The sequence below is a fragment of the Pseudopodoces humilis genome, chromosome 2 (genome assembly GCF_049639895.1).
Source record: "Pseudopodoces humilis isolate 2021_Gansu_Grassland_sample_001 chromosome 2, ASM4963989v1, whole genome shotgun sequence".
NCBI lineage: Eukaryota > Metazoa > Chordata > Aves > Passeriformes > Paridae > Pseudopodoces > Pseudopodoces humilis.
In genome coordinates this window covers 59,241,110-59,258,028 of record NC_142201.1, presented here as the reverse complement: position 1 = coordinate 59,258,028, position 16,919 = coordinate 59,241,110, and the positions used below count along the sequence as shown (strand labels likewise).

Genomic DNA, 16,919 nt, shown 5'->3' with positions numbered 1-16,919 from the left:
ATGCCTGTTTCCTCCATCAACACCCTGCTATCCAAATTATGCCTCCCCTTCTATGAGTAATATGTTAATTCAGGTCACTCCTCCTCTAATGAGCCACAGATTTTCTTCCAAGTTATATAAATTACCTTCTTTTCATTTACATCTCTTTTGGGAATGATAAACTAATAACAAATACAGCACAGGCACTACTGGTCCAGATTTTTTTTTATACTTTTTCACATTATCAACTAATCTGTATTTTATTGTGTATTTGTAACTGCTAATATAGTAACTATTCTTCCTTATACTCAAATTTTCATCATCATTTTCACTTGTTCAAGAGATGATGTTTTACTAAAATAACTCTCAATGTATTCCTTTGCAAAATTATTAAGGTGCATGAGTGATAAATTATAGTAGCGGTTCGATTAAATTATTTAGTTAAGCAAAACATGAAAAATACTGCAGGCATTTAACTGAGTAGTTTCACATTGGTACCAAATAGCCTATTTGGATATTACTTAAGCAAGCATATCTTCCATACTTTCTTAAATCTCAGCAATGCTGGAAGTATTAACTAAAGAAAAAAATCTCTCTCCCATTTCTGCTATTCTTCAACAGAAATGCTGAACTTTTTAATATCAGTCATAAAAAACTAAGTTTATTCATTCCTCACACATTCCTTATATAGAAGCTTGGGACACAACTCTGTATAATTCTCCCTGGAAACAGGCAGATAAATTGCAAATTTTAGAATTGCCATTCTAATCTTTGTTAGTTATCAATCAGCCAGGGACACTGCAGTGACAAGCTCTGTAGAAAAAATTATTACCTTGAACAGGTAAGTTCCAGTATTACACACCTGCAAGTACATGGTTAGCAGTATATAAATACTCCACTAATGTCAATTAGAGCAGTTTATAAATTCCAGTCCCAAAAAAGACAAAAATAGCTGTAAAAGCTCATTATGCAAATTAAGCTACTACTTATATTTAAAAATAAGTGAATTTATATAAATATTTTCTCAAGGATTAAGTTTTAATATTTTAGAGCACAACTTATAAACTGTATTCTCAAGCTGTATTTTACCTAGCATGGTTGTTTTTAAAATGCTTACATCTTTTGCTAATACTTAAATTTTATATGCACAGTTTTACTTGATGTGATTCCCTGCTATCAATGACAATGCACTCTCCATATATTTTACAGAGTATGAACATTCATGGCCAACAACATTTTGTAAGAAAACAAAATCATAATGTTAGAGCCATATTTAATAAAAAAGTCATTGTGTGTTGAAGACAAAAATAATCTCTTCTCCCCCAAACCCCAGGAGAAATATCACTTGATGACAAGTTATTTGATGTCAAGGTAACTGTTTAACTATACTAAATCTTTATAATTACCTGTCACTTAGGTGAAGAAAACTGCTGCTCTCATCAGGATGTTCATCTTCAAAACTTAGATTGGACCAACTCCCAGTGCTATCATCACCAATACTAAGACTCATCTGCTGGCTAACAACAGATTCAACAGAGTGAAATCCTTCTCTTCCAACAGAGCTAAACAAAAATTTAAGACAAAAACATCACTGCATTTCATGCTGATCTGTGTTTAGTTCATTCACAGCAATTTAACACCATTCCAAAGACATTAAATTTCATTGGAAAAGAAAAGGTGGGGGATCCCTTAATGTGTGCCCTATTCTTAACACAAGAAATAGTGCAACCAAATTAAGCTGAAACATCAACAGGCTTAGCGATTGCTATTTGGAATCTTCCATTAGAAATCAAAGAGTGGTACAAAGAATTGCCTCATTTGGAATACTATTTGCTATGAAGCACAGAATGCACTGTAGCTCTCCAGACTGTGTATCAAGGTGCTCTTTTCAAGCAGAAGACTTACCATTTCTGAATTTGTTCACCCTAGGACTGTTTGGCTATTTTCCCTGGTCTGCCTTCAGTACAAGCTGCTAGGTTGTCTACTACTGAGGGCAAAGTGATTAAGTATAAACTGGTGTCTAAAACATTAGGATCCTGTTTTTAAAAAAAGGTTTCTGCAGAAAAAGATTTGTTGTTCTCCTTCAAGAAAGTGTAGCAAACCATGACTTGTACAGAATTTTTCCCCTCAGGAAGCAAGTTTCATTTTTTTATCCAGAAACCAATCAAGCAACCATACTCCATAGAGGTTAATCTTTAGAAGACACCTTAAACATTTCATTTAAAGAAGTTTGAACTCCTTATTAAAAAAAAAATCAAACTAAACCCAAAAAAAGCAAAACAAAACAAATAGCCTTAGAAAACAAGAATATGCAGTTATGAAGTAACTTTCATGTGCACACTGTGATTTTATATATATATGTATATATATATATGAAGTAGGAAGCTCAAGAAAAACAATCAGCCTACTCCCACACAGCAGGCACCCACAGTAACATTCACTGTTTAAAAAGCCAGCTTTAACCACATCATTCCTAACACTTTGCTCCAATGAGCACAAATCTGTACAAATATGTAGCTGAACTGGAACCCATCAGGGCAATAAAAAAGGTAATTTTTTCCCATTTTTATTTACAGTTATACCAGCACCAGTTCTCTACATGACACAGGGCAGTTTCTCAAAGAACCTATGTATTACATACCACACACTAGATGACAATAGAAGAAACATTTATAAATTCTGTCACAGCGAAATTCTAATATTGCCTCCTTGCCCCCAATTTAATAATAAATAGTATCTCTTTGAATGTTGTTGGCATATTCTAACTAGAATTTTTAAATAAAGTGTCATCTTTGATTCCATAGGTATAGAGAAACATCACCACATGACTTTCTTTTCACACATTGAGTAAGGACTCAACCCTGTTGTGCAAAGACCAACAATATACTACTCAAAAGTACTTTTATGCTGTTAGTACATACATATTTCATATCAAACCTTGAAAATTTTAGTTCAGTTCCAGTGCAGCCTTTAGCCACTGAACGTATAAAAACCAATTCATTGTTCATCATGATGCTCCTCTAAACACCAGAGAAAGAAACCAGTGTGAGGAATTCCCCTCAGAAAAAAAATATAGTAGGTATGTAAATATTACTCCAAAATTAAAATGAAGAAAAGGTACGGATTGGATTGCTCTTGGACCAGAAAAGATTTCACTCTGATTACAGCACAAGCTGTTTTAGGAAACAGTTGTTTGCCACAAATTTACTGTGGCAAATATCCTACTTATAGACCTATTAAAGGAAACAGTATGTTACCTTTTGCTAAATACACAAGAATTTCAAAGTCAATTCCTTCGTTATCGTATTACTATTTTATAAGCTAAAGTGTGGCTTAACAAGTTGTTTTTCTTAAAGTAATAGGTTATTTTTTTTCCTAGTAGTAAAGACACTATTACAATACAGCCACAAATAATAAAAAATATTAATAAAAAATGAAGTATTCATACTACAAGGCAATGGCTCATTTGATCAGCATCCGATGTTGAAGAGGAAGTATGAACAGGGATCAAACCTGGATTCTATCTTGGCTCATAGATCAACAAAACCTGTAAGTACTAGTATGTACAACTGTAGGTACTATTTTGAAATTGAAACAGTAAGTTTCACTTATTGGTCACCTACTGGAACATGTGTGTGATGATATACATAGTATCCTTGGTTTCAAGCTCACATAGGTGGAAAAAAGCTTTTTTTTCCCTAGTTGCGAGTCATTTAAATATAACCAGAAGAACAAAAAGAAAACATTCAGAACATAATGTGTATCTTTCTAAGAAAATATATATTAAAATTCCTTCTGAGCACATATTTGTAGTAACAATCCTTTTTTTGGTACAAAATGCAACAAATAAGAGAAAATTAGTATTACCTTATGGTAACTGCCTGACCAATATTAGTCATAGCTGATGTCATTATTTCAGTAGTAAGGCTTTCAGCAAAACTGACTCCATCTTGTCCAATACCACTGTCAGCTGTCAGACTTGTGTAACTCAGCTCTCTTTCTGCTTTCTCTATGGCCGCAGTAGCCCCCTTGTCAGAAAACACTGTCCTCTGTTCTACATCAACGTGAATTTTGGGAATATCGACCTGCAACACTCTTGAATTTTGACAGGCACCACCCAATCCAGAATGATGAAAATGCCTCACTGGAATGCAGGTTTCTTGTGCAGGTAGATGATGGGACATACTTTCTGTACAGTATCGGTGTTCCTTCATACTGCAGCATCTGCAGACAGTTCCAGAAAAAGGAGACAGTTTCTCAGCATACGAGAGCTTATCCCCATTTTTTCTGTTTTCAGCCACGTGGAGAAAAGCTGACTCTAAACTCATTTCTAGAGTATCATCTGCTACTTTTCTAGCATATTGTTCTATAGCTTGAATTATGCCTTCACTGTAGCCATTTTCATTTATATTACCTGTACTATGATAGAGTTTATGATCTGGGGAGAAAGGACGAAATGTCCTAGAAAACCTTGTTTTAATGAGATCCCCTGTGACTTCATCAAACTCAGTCTTTTTATACAGACAGGAATCTGTTAGAGACTTTGGCAAACATGCTCCCGACATTTTCAGTTTTTTCCTGACATCACAAGTGATACTGTGAGCAAGGGATTCGGAAAAATGTAAAAACTCTGTACATTCCATTCTCTGTGCACCAACACTCCTCTTGAACATTTGGTCTTCACCGCGATGAATGCTGCTTTTCACTTGCTGTACTGCATCTTTATTCCCTGCTTTGATCAGCTCCAGCCTACCATTTACCTGTGCATTTTGCCCAGGAAATGTCTTTCTGCTGTTTCTGAGTTTGTTTTTTCTAGCAGCTTGCTGCAAGCCTGATTTAATAGACCTATAAGCAAGTCTGCTGGCATACTGATCCACTAACAGCTCAGCATTACCACCTTCTCTTTTCAGAACCCGGATAACATGATCTGCGTACTCGTCAGTCACACTTTCACAGCTCGGGTACTTGGAAGTCAAACCTGCTGGGCCTGAGCCTTGTGGTAAAGGAAGCACAGATGAATCTCTCTCCCCCAGACACTGGTCCTGTACTGGGCCACGACACTCTTTTGAACTACCATCTTTATCGCCTTTTCTCACATAAGAGAAATCCACCTGGCAGTTAACCCGCTTCAACCTCAACAGCTTGCAATGCCTTGATTTCACTACTTTCTTGGCCTCATTGATGACTTTTCCTGCCATACCACCTGCATAATTCCACAAGGAATCACATGTCTCTTCTGGGATATTTATAAATGCAGTATATCCACATCTTTTCTTCTGCAACCCTAATTGAACCTGCCTACCAGCTTCTCTTTCATTTGTTTTCCCACCTAAATGGGAAGCAGCCATTTCGGTCGCTACTGAAATTATGTGGCTAGCTAGGCAATCTGCATACTGAATTGTTTTTGCTGAATGCTCTTCCTTCTCAACAGGCATTTCAGAATGATCTTCATCTTCGCTACTTTCCACTTCTTCAGAAAGCGACCACATGAGTTTCAGCATAAATTCCTCGTTTTCCAAAGAGTCATGTTCAGTTTCAGAGGACTCAGTAATGGATGGATTGTAGGGTGTAGAAGGTGGCGTTGCAGGCGCAAATTCCTTTGCTAATTCTCCCTTGAGTTTCTTGGACAGCTTTCTTAGGTTCCTTTCAGAACTACCTTGACATGGTACTAGAGGAGTAGGTGGGGGTGTATCAGGCATTAAACAGGTATTTCCATGTTTCAGGCTTGATTTTTCTTCCATCTGCAAAGTACCTTCACTGCCAAACATCTCTGAAGAAAAGCTATTTGCATGCAGAAAACAATCAGTCTGCCTGTAATTCAAAGCTCCTGCTGATAGTTTCTGGGTATTGCTTTTTTTGGAAGGCTTGTTTAAGCATGTTATTGAACAGCTTCCTGTGTCAGTACAGTCCTCTAGAACATGCCTAGCAAAAGTCACAGTGGAACAAGGCAGAGGTGATTTTGAAGAAAACTTGTTTCCTTTTTGTTCCTGCCAACAATCTTTAGATTCTAAAAAGCACTGAACAGAATGAGTTGGAGTAAGAAATTTACATGGATTATTCAAAGGCAACTGTTGTTGTTCAACAATTATAGAAGCATTACTTTGTTTCTCAGCCTCTTGCTTCTTTATCACACACTGTTCTTTTTGATTGGTATCCCTGTAAATCTGTGAGCTCACATTACATGTTAAATTCTCACTGGTGTTGCATAACACAGTTTTACTTTCTTCCACGGATTGTTTTATGACATACTTGGCCAAATGATTTGCAAACATGTTCTTGGGGGAGTCTTCACCAGTACCTTGCACATAAGGTTTTTTATCTGTTACTTTTCTTGTTAAAAAATCTGAATACTCTTCTACTGCTTTTGTTACTCTAGATGAGGTTATGGTTTCATAAGCTTCATTTACAATCATATCTACCATAGTTCCAGAGAAAGTGTTAATGCCTTTTGACCCACTTGTCAATTCTGTATTATTGTTCATTCCAGAAATCCTATTTGTTAGCTTGGTATCATTCTGGTTACAAAAGAGTGATGGAGTACTTTCAGTACTTTGACTGTGATCCAAAGTTAGATAAATATTTCTGAAAGAAGCAACTTCCTCCTCTCTCCTTCTGCTTGTGAAAAATGGATGAGTGGAGTCTTTGAATACTTTTGTACTGTCATCAGCATTTGGAACAGCGGTTACTTTTGCTTTGTAAGCATCAGAGGAAACCTGGTGCTGACAAAGAGCTCTTCCAGCTAAGGGCACAGGTATTGAACTCACAACACCAGAGGTACAAAACAGAGCTTGCTGTACTGTATATTCCTTATTGGAGTCTTGGATTGGCTTTAATGCTACCCTATCATTAAAATTAGGAGAAACTGTGGAAGTCTGTGTTGACTCTAACATACTTTCTGCACTTACATATTTGATATTGTCCATGGAAACACTAATGGCTGCTTGTGTTGTGAAGGTCACATCAACCTGAGATAGTTCAATAAATGCCTCCTGAATGACAGATTCAGACAAATCTCGGGCATAGGATCTTACCACTTTGTTTTCATAATCAAATGATGAGGGCTGTGAAGTAGGTGTTGATGGATATGAAAACTGGCATACTTCCATGATTCCCTCAAACACAAGTTCTTCAGCGAGGTCTGCTGCAAACCGTGCAACGGTGTTGGTAAATATTTGTTTCTTTACCTGACGCAATTCTTTCAAAGCACCAGTTATAGCTTCACTCACCAAAAAGTTTGCTATGCCATTAATGGCACGCTCCTTTAGCGAGACTGCTCTACGTCTTCCAATCTCATAAAAAGCCATTTGAAAGACTGAAGAAGTCAACCTAGCAGCCAAATGGCAAAGTGCATTTGTGCATGAAGAAACACCTTTCTGGAGGTCTTTAAATGCACTGCCAAAACTTTTTTCAACCAATTCAGTTGCAAATTTTTGAATGCTATCCCTTATCATTAGTGACTTATGCTTAGATTTTGCTTGCTTCTCTGGTTCCTTACTAGTTTTCATTTTGAGATCTGCAGCTTGCCTCTTCTTCTCTTTCAAAGTAACCCTCTTGTGCTTTGAATCATTCTCTGCACACATTTGTTCTGATGAGGACTCAGGAAAAAAAACAGAACCCAGTATTTCACATGAAACACTGTCAGCGTATGCTGAGTAACTGTTATAAGCTGCATCACGGTGACCTTGACCTGTCCCATCTCCACCAAGATTAATTCGACACAAACATTCAGAAGAACCGCAACTCCCTAGGGGGCTGAAGGCCGATGTCCTAATGGGGCTGAAGAAGCCTCCATTCTCTTCCCCTGCTGTTTTAACCGGGCGAGGGGAATCTGGGACCTCAAAGATGCTGCTGTATGGTGATTCTGGCTTACGAGGAGTTGGTTTCTTTACATTGGCTGGAAGAGTAGGACGATCAAACTTGAATTTCTGAGGATTCATTGTAATGCTTGCAGAAGACAATTTTTCACGCGCAGTCCTCCTTTTCTGGGCAGGATTCCCTAGGATGGGATCCCTAATAACTTTACAAGAGTTTTCCAAGGCTTGTTCCAGCTCATCAAACTGATCAAAACTATCAAAAAATTCACTCACTTCTGAGTCTGAATCCTCTATACCATCCTTTACTACTGGAATTTTTGGCAGCTGAAGTTTTGCCTTCAAGCTTTTTTGATACCCTTCTTCATCTAAGAAGATGATGGGGCTTGGGCTGGAGCAATCTGACTCAGAGGATTCAGCTGGAGAGGAAGAAAACAACGTTTTACGTAAAAAATTAACACCTTGATCAGAAGGTTTATATGGCTTATAGAAACTCCTTTGTATCCAAGGATCAGAAATTGAAGTTGTAACTGAATTCTTCACTGAGGACAGCTCCTTAAGTGCCAAAATATCAATCAAAGTAGAAGATCTGGCAGATGATTTTTGATGTGCAGAACCCACAAGAATCTTCGACTCAACAGCTTCTAAACATTGAGCAGGGATGGTCTGTGAAGCAGCATCTCGATGGTTTTGAGAAGTAAAGCTGCACGTACCTGGACAAAAAAAAAAAAAACAAGGTAAAAAGAGATTGCTTCAGAACCAAGAATTTCCACAGAACTACAGCAAACTGGACAGATTTTAGCGGCAACTTCTGGGCTTACTATTATTGCAAAATGCTAGCTCATCTTTCATGATTAAAGCAATCTTTTGTTTTCTTTAAATCCTATCATACAAATCTAATCACCATTTTTTAGCACACAAAGTAGGACAAGATTTAATTTGATATTCATCTGACAATGGGATTAAAATCTTTGGTTTATGAGTTGGTTAGCTGCTGTGAAAAGAGCAAAAATAAATGTTTCAATTGCATAACATCCCTTTACAAATCATGATTAGTGTAAAAAAAATTACAATTTATTTACATTTATTTTCTTATTCAATCCCAACAGTCTAATTTTCAAATACCAATTTCTACAAGTGTGCAGGAACTTACCAGTATTTAGTATCTTTGAAGGTTCGTCTTCATCTAAGTGTTCAAAAGCAGTGACAAAATCATCCTCAATTGAAGAAACTGACTGATTGGTGTCATCATCTTCTCCATGGGTTGTCTCTGTTTGATGTTTTTGTGAAGAGTTTATTTCCACTGCATATCTTATGCCTGTGGTATACTTGCTTAGTAAGGTAAATATATAATCAACTTTGATCCTTGGGAACGAAGGAGACAGTCTCATCACACAAAACACTTCAGGAAGCTGATTCTTGAAAAAGAGAGGAACGAGAAAGCAAACACAGCAATCTTCAAGGGATTCCTTCAATACATTTTTATGAAGAGTAAATACTTCTAAAATATTTTAAATACAAGAAAATTAATTCAACAGTTTGTGCAGAGAGATAGCTAGAATGACTTACACATTTCTATAAGGTCTGCATTCTGAATAAATCATTGCAATAATGTAACACAACTATGATAACACGTATCCAAGAATTCCTGTTAAAAATTTGTGGAGGAACACAGTATTTCAGAGCATGTTCATGCTGTATAATATTTCAGTTTATAGGATATCTATTTCTTCAAGGTACCTTTAATCTTATATGCAATATTTGTACTTGGAATGAATATAATTAGCATGGTAATAATGGAAACAATATAGAAATAAAAATAATGGAAATTATATCATTCACAGCATTTACAATTTTTTTTTTTAGGAAAAGCAATCGCTGAGTTTTATGAACACCAGACATTCCCTTAATTTTGGGTGCCTCTGTTTCAACAAAAAAAAGTCCACTGAAGATGAAAGCTATCTGAGCAGAGCAAAGATAGGTAAGTTGACAAATTTCATATTCTATCCAAATTGCCAGTGAAGGGGACTATAGCCTAGCAGAAGCATGGGATCAGCACTGTAATTAAACACTTGTTAAGTATTTTCTGTAAACAATACAGCACAGTTTATTTTCATGACACAATAGAAATATAATGTTAATACTACTGTGGCTAAGATGGCCCAAAACCAAAAGCTAGACTAAATAATAATAATTATTATTATTAATATACATAATTTATATTTATCTAATTTATATTAATTATAATTTAACAATAACAATAAATAATAAGACTAAAGTCTTTAGAAGGCAAAATGTAATGCTGCTGACATGCAAGAAGACACAAAAAATTTTACCTGATTTTTCATGACATAAGGTTTTGCCAAGGATTTCTTTATGTCTTTTAGAAATATGGCCTCATTTTCTTTTAGTTTGCGCAACTGGAGCGATTTCAGAACATCTGGAAGCTCTACAGAAACAGCTGACAACTCCTGATTTTAAACAGAAAACATTGAGAATACAAAATCAAAAAAATAGCATGCAAATGACAGTGGGGTTGATTTCATACCTCCCCTAAATCCTAACATCTACTAATTCTGGTAAAGTTTTTCTTTTCTTCCCTACTTCTTACTCTATCCTCCACTTACTCTCTCAAACTGTGATATAAAGCTTGTGTAAGCAAGATTTAATTCAGTTCATACTTGGAAGATGCCTAAAAGTCATAAAGCAGAACCTTGAATTTGCTGAAAAGCAGTTGCATGTCCTACAAAATACCCACCTACACCGACCTCAGCTAATGATGGTTCTCAATGGATCTCTACATGTTCTTTGTGCTTTATTGGAACAGTGTTCTAGCTCCCTATCACAAAAACATGAGCAAGGTACTTCTTCAACATGACCCTGGAAGCCTTTAGATTTATCTAATAAAAAAAGGCCTACGAAAGAGTTACAATTTTCTTTTTCAACAGTCCAAACACTATCTATACCTGTGGTTCAAAGCAAATCTCCACAAACACGTTCTGTCCAACTGTCTCTAAATTCCATCTAATGCTAAATGATCAAACAGTTCTTACCCATACTTGAAAGAACATCTAGTATAATAATTTGAAGAATTAGCAATATTGATCTAATATGGAACACAAATGGATTCAGAGTTTCTGTTTTACACTTGAAAACATCAGCAAACTATTTATTACAAGCAATCTCTACAAAGATCTAGACAGAGTAGAAACATGGAATTTTACTGTGAACATGTGTTATGAATTATACTGTTATGTAAACTGCACAGGAAGACTAAATCCTTAACTTATGAAAATGGCACATCCTAACTCTCATAGTTTGCTACACTACACCTTTTAAAATAATATTTCCTTATCTAAATCTCCAGATTAACATCTTGAGATATAACCATAATACTGACTCCTAAACCTTAACCAGCAATTCACAGAGGTCAGATCAGTAAAGTTTAATTTCACACATGCAACTGCACCATATCAGTAAGTACAACTCAACTAAGTGTAAGATAAACCAAAATACTGATACACACAATTTTTTAACAACAAAAACAAACAAACAAAAAAAGCACCCACAAAAAACACAACCAGCTGAGGCCCTTCCCACCCAAACACCCCTCCCACCCAATCATCCTGTCCCACTGCATTTAAGTTGTTCCAGCACATCCTAGTACAAAGACTGACCCAGGCAACATTGTAAATATATATAAACACTGATTATCATATTAAAATAATTATTTTTCAACCTTTCAATGACATTTGAAACTTGGGTTTCTAAATACTAAGATACATCTATTCCATTTCTTGAACACCAAATTTCCTACATTTAAAAAATTAGGTGCTACTTAGAAGAAATTTTCCGGTATAGATATATACTGTACCTGCAAGTGAGCAGTACCCATCTCTTCCACAAAACCTATGAACGTAATCTGTAAAATAAATACATGAGTACAGTCAAGTACAGTAAAAATGGGTTTTTGTTTCCTGCAGATATTTAAGAGTTAAAAATTCAGCAGACTTTAAGTTAAAGCTTTATTCTACTGCCACAAAAAACATACCTTAGGGCAGCACAGCTTGCTCAAACAGTAGCACACAGTCATACATAAAGAATGGTAATGTTATACTATTTGACTTGAGAAAGGTCAGACCAGACTGAAGAGCACAGCCAACATTTAAAACTCACTACACGGGAATTATTCTAGTGTCTGGTATATACAGAGCAACACATACAAGCCTCATTACATTTGTTAAAATAAAGATGATTTTGCAAAGATCAGTGCTCATCCATCCTTGCTTCAGGCTGGGCAAAAACAGTTCCAGTCTGAAATCTGTCTATGCTGATAAACTGTTACACATTTGGATATACTGAATAAAGCATAATGCCAACACATTATGCAATTTACCATGTAAATTGATTAGCCTAAGGCCAAAACACAACAGATTACTTAAGCCACATGTTTGCATGCCTTTGCCAAGTAAGCAAACCCTAACATAAAAGAATTTAAATAGTCAACCTACCAAAAAAAAAAAAAAAAAAAAAAAAAAAAAAAGTCTTGTCAGGCTCAGGAACCTTGAGTATGCAGAAATATCAGTTTTATCTCAGTTTTTTGCACTTGTGGAAAAGGGAGATATTTTATCACATATTGCCCCTCTCTTTTGTCTACAGGTATTTTGTACCATTTAACACAGACTGAAGAGAGTCAGTCACTGTTCAAACTTTGTTTCAAATGCCAGATTTCCTTAGCTCTCACTTATTATTTCCCTAACAACAAATCAATAGGCCATCTGCATACCAAAAAAAAAAAAAATCACCAAGACATTTATTTTCAAAACAAGGGTGTCAGAATATAATATTTGCTTTTTGCTTCCATTTTGTAGATATGGAATAAAGGACAAAGACTTAATACTTCCACTGATGTTTGAAATTTAGTTTGATATGGTTTGGGTTCCATTTCATCAGAGCACTATATAATAGACTGATTTTTAAGCTGTAAGTCATAAATTTGCAGCAGCTACTCCAGTTACTCCAAAGAACACCACCATGTTTATATTGATATATTATTAACTTGTTCAGCTACCTGCTTGTATATACAGAGAATCTCTTTAAGTACAGAGCTAGAAAAAACAAATGGCCAGAATTCTATTCTGAACGGTATTTGTGATTTGAATATGTCCTTTCAAAGTGTGAGTAAAAAACAAACCCCAAATTTTATTTTCAACTGAAATCATACTATGAAAAATTCTGTCTTGTTTATTTCAGGAGCTGGATTTCATGCTAGGAAAAAGATCTTATGCCTCCAGTTAATATCTTCCTGCTTACATCCACTTATCCTTATGTCAGGTATTACAAGATCATAAAGGAAATAATGCTTCTCTGCAGCATTCCAAATAGCTCCAGATAAATGACACATCTGCAGCACCATATTCACTGTGTTAACTGTGAAACAATCCTATTTAAGCAATGTTACTCTTCAACTCCTACACCTTCTCTTCTACTCCTACACAATTCATCTGCACACCTGCAAGACATTCTTCAACTTCTACATTTTTTTATCTGTACAGTACGTACAATATGAACTGAATTCCTCCACAGAAGGGGAAAAATATCAAACAATTTAAACTACCTGGGAAATAAACTAGTTCTCTAAAGAAGATTTTGAGAGGCTCTAGAGTTTGTTACTTTTGGGGTTTTTTTTGGCAGTTTTGCTTTGGTTTTTTAATGAGTGTTTATTTTTTGTCTTCTTACATGTCCCTTCCTCTTTCTCAAGATAATGATTCCAACCCTTATCTTCTCCCATGGGATAACTCATTGTGAAAGACAGGGCAGCGAGCGGGAATCATGGCTATGAAGGCAATATTCACTGAGATCAGCAGACAGCTGTCAAAGGGACCACAACACTACTGAGTCTGTCTATTTTTGCCGTGATGACAAGGCTAATGTGGATCTCTTTATTGTGGTCAAACCCCAGTTTCCATAGGAAAAAAAACATCACCTTTTAACACCTTGAATATGTCTGAAGTTAGTAGATCAGTTCAAAAGTTATTGGGGAGTAGGCCAAGGAAATAAAAAGGACATCAGTAACACAAACCCTTTCCTTAAAGTAAAAATAAGTGTATGAGACACTGTATTCGAAGGGTTACACCATGGGTACAAAGGAAATAGTACAGGAAAACCTCAATTCTGGTTTTCTCAAGTCTGAGTTTTTCTAACATCATCATCCATGTAAGAATCTTTTCCTGTGTTTTCCTAGGGAAAAAATACCTGTTTTGTGACAGGATATTGACCCTCTTACATTTCAACCAGAGAGCTCTTAATTGCTTGATCTCATAAGGTAACTAAATATAGTCAGCTATCTTTCTCCACAGGGATCATCACTGGAGGCATATAAAACATGTTCCCAGCTATTTGTCAGGTATTTTCTACAGGACAAAAAAACCTTCATAGATTCTAAAGCATGGGCTGCCTGATCAGATAAAGACAAGGTTTTGCTCACACTCCACTGCATAGCTCTTCATCCTTACGTTAATCTGTCACAGCTTTCATCCTTCGCAAATTCAGTTTCTTACCTGCTCCCCAAATGTCTCAACCCATGACTGTATGCACTCAGCTACACACAGAACCTCTGGTGTCATCCAAGCAACCCTAACACATCAATCAGCCTCTTGCTACTGCTCATGCAATTATCAGTATTCCCTAACCACTTCCTCAGTTGTCTTTGCTTCAATTCTCTCTATGTCAGCCCCACTGCATGGCCTGTTCAGGTCAGCCTCTCCCTGTCCAAGCTCCTTGTCAGATCTGTCAACTACAAATTAGTAGTCTCATAAAACCCATAATACAAGTTACGTGGTACACCTTGCTTTTACTTTTTTTCTTTTCCCTTTGGGGGAAGTTGTTGTTAGCCTTGTAACTCAAACAATTCTAGTAATTCCTCTTTTCAGCTTGAGATTTACCTAGATAATCCCACATTCTGTCAGGTCTACTTCTCTCCAGACCTTGTCCAGCTTTCAAGCTTTTTCATAAAGTCTAGACCTGCAATTCTGAGGGTTCAGTTTTTTTCTTCAGACCTTAATCAAAATGTTCTGCTACTTTGTTAGGATACCATCTATACAACCTTGATGCAGTGCTCACAAATGCAGTACACCCAAGTCATCTATTTACACACTTTGGTTTTCTAGTTTTAAAAATCCTCCAAAGCAAAGAAATGTCACCTTGAAATGTCACAGCCTTTGTAAGACTTCAGTGACTAAATTCAGGAATGACAATAGAGGGCATAGATTTTAAGGTCAGTAACTTGCAGCATTGTTCCTATTTACTATCCTGCAGCTTTTCATACTGCTTCAAGAGATGTCATTTTCAATCGTAGGCACAAAATACATATAAGTGGGAACATTACAGCAAACCTCAATAAAATAATCTTGTTCTTCCCGATTTAAGCATTCCTCTGCTGATACACTGCATAACTCTTTCCTGCTGTGTAGCAGTGACTTCATTGAGTGCAGTATACTTTCACCAAAACTCTGAAAAACAATGAAAAAAAGTTTAAGAAAAAATGCATGTTCAAATTCAGATACATGCTCCATCCATCTATTTGCTGCTCCCCACAAGTTTTGCTACACTGATTATTATTTCAAATTAGTTTGTACATAAATCACCACGTTTGAAGTTTAAATTTACTTCAGGATATGAAACTGAAGCAGGTACATTTTCTTCAAGCAATACTTTTATTCCAAAATAGTTTTACATTCTATATTTAAAAAAAAAAAGGCAAGATGAGAACACAAAGAAAAAAAGAACAGATGAATCCAAGAAGAAATCCAAATCCCATCTATTCCTTGCATTGCACCCTGTATATGGAACTTTTCCATCAGTTTTTCCTTAAATAGGATGAAAAGCAATTTTAGCCAAGAAAAGTAATGGAGGTGGATTCAAAAGTCAGAGGGGAAGAAAACAAACTAAAACGCCCAAGTAAATCCATATACACTCTTTCCCATTCCATGAACATAAAACAACTGTGACTTAATCCCATGTAAATACTTCTTGTAACATTTCTTGTAATTACACTTATGGTGACATGCAAGCAGCCAGGGATGACTAAAAAAGGCTGAAGAATCCAAGACTTTCTCCCAGTGTAATAAAGCACAGCAGAACAAAAGAATCAACACTATGAAGGCAAATAAGAATACAGAACAACAAAAACTGATTCACTCAGCTTGTAAAAAAGAAAATATCCTCTCAGTTGTCTTAGGAACCCAGCAATCATTTTTTAATTTAAAATTTTCATCTCCTCTAGCAAATTGGAAGGTTAAGAAGACAAGTAAGAACATCGATGGTTAAAAATTATTAACCCAGTAATTATTCTCTGTAAGACTGCCCTGTTAAAAACGACATGAGAAATCAATGTGTCCAATTAATGACAAGGTATTTCAAATTTTCCTAGCTTCTCAAACAACAGCAGAAGTGCTAGATAACCAAATTTGGACAGAGAATGTTTTGCATTTCTGGTACTTCCACATCCATTTATAGGAAAAAGTGATCTTACATATTACAGTTAAACCTCAAGAAAGATTTTATTTTTTCTCTGTATAAAAATCAGTATCAAATACTACTATGTTGAAAGCCTAATTATTAGAGCAATGTCACTGTGGTTGTGCTCAGGGCAACACAAAATTAGGAAGGCACTTCTAGAATGAACAGACAAAAGCAAAACAGAACTTCGGGATCTTTGAAATTGCCAAAATACATTTCAGAATGCTAGCCAACAAGGCTCAGACTGTCACACTGACAGCCAAGGTCAAGAAACACTAAAGCAGTCAAAACAGTAAGTTTTATAGAAAAGTAACAGCTAAACTATTTCTTAAAGTATTTTAGGCAGTTATTGGGTCATTTGAAATAAATTAATGAAGTGTTCACCTAATTTCCACTTTTATCTATTCCCTTGCCCACATATGTTTAGCTACAATTTGCTCCCACTTTCTACTTTCCACAGAATGCTGTCAATGCCTTTCTCTAATTCTCTGGATCTTCCAAATTTACAGGAGGCTGCAATACCAATTTTTGCTCAAGGACTTTTCCCCAGTAATTCCTTCATTCATCTTGTACAAAAGTAATTTGTGAAGCCAAACAAGTATGTTGAAA

At 36.0% G+C, this 16,919-nt stretch overlaps 1 protein-coding gene across 4 annotated transcripts in view; it reads right to left on the bottom strand.

The window, feature by feature from the left end:
* AKAP11 (A-kinase anchoring protein 11) overlaps positions 1–16,919 on the bottom strand; it is a 43,549-nt gene that overhangs the window by 14,275 nt on the left and 12,355 nt on the right. For all 4 annotated transcript variants that reach the window (XM_088051133.1, XM_088051135.1, XM_088051136.1 and 1 more), the window contains exons 3-8: positions 15,185–15,301; positions 11,665–11,712; positions 10,127–10,261; positions 8,944–9,208; positions 3,847–8,503; positions 1,386–1,541 (exon numbers count right to left, since the gene is read on the bottom strand). In XM_088051133.1, the coding sequence (XP_087907259.1) occupies positions 1,386–1,541; positions 3,847–8,503; positions 8,944–9,208; positions 10,127–10,261; positions 11,665–11,712; positions 15,185–15,301 (5,378 nt within the window). The remainder of the gene's footprint in view (positions 1–1,385; positions 1,542–3,846; positions 8,504–8,943; positions 9,209–10,126; positions 10,262–11,664; positions 11,713–15,184; positions 15,302–16,919) is intronic.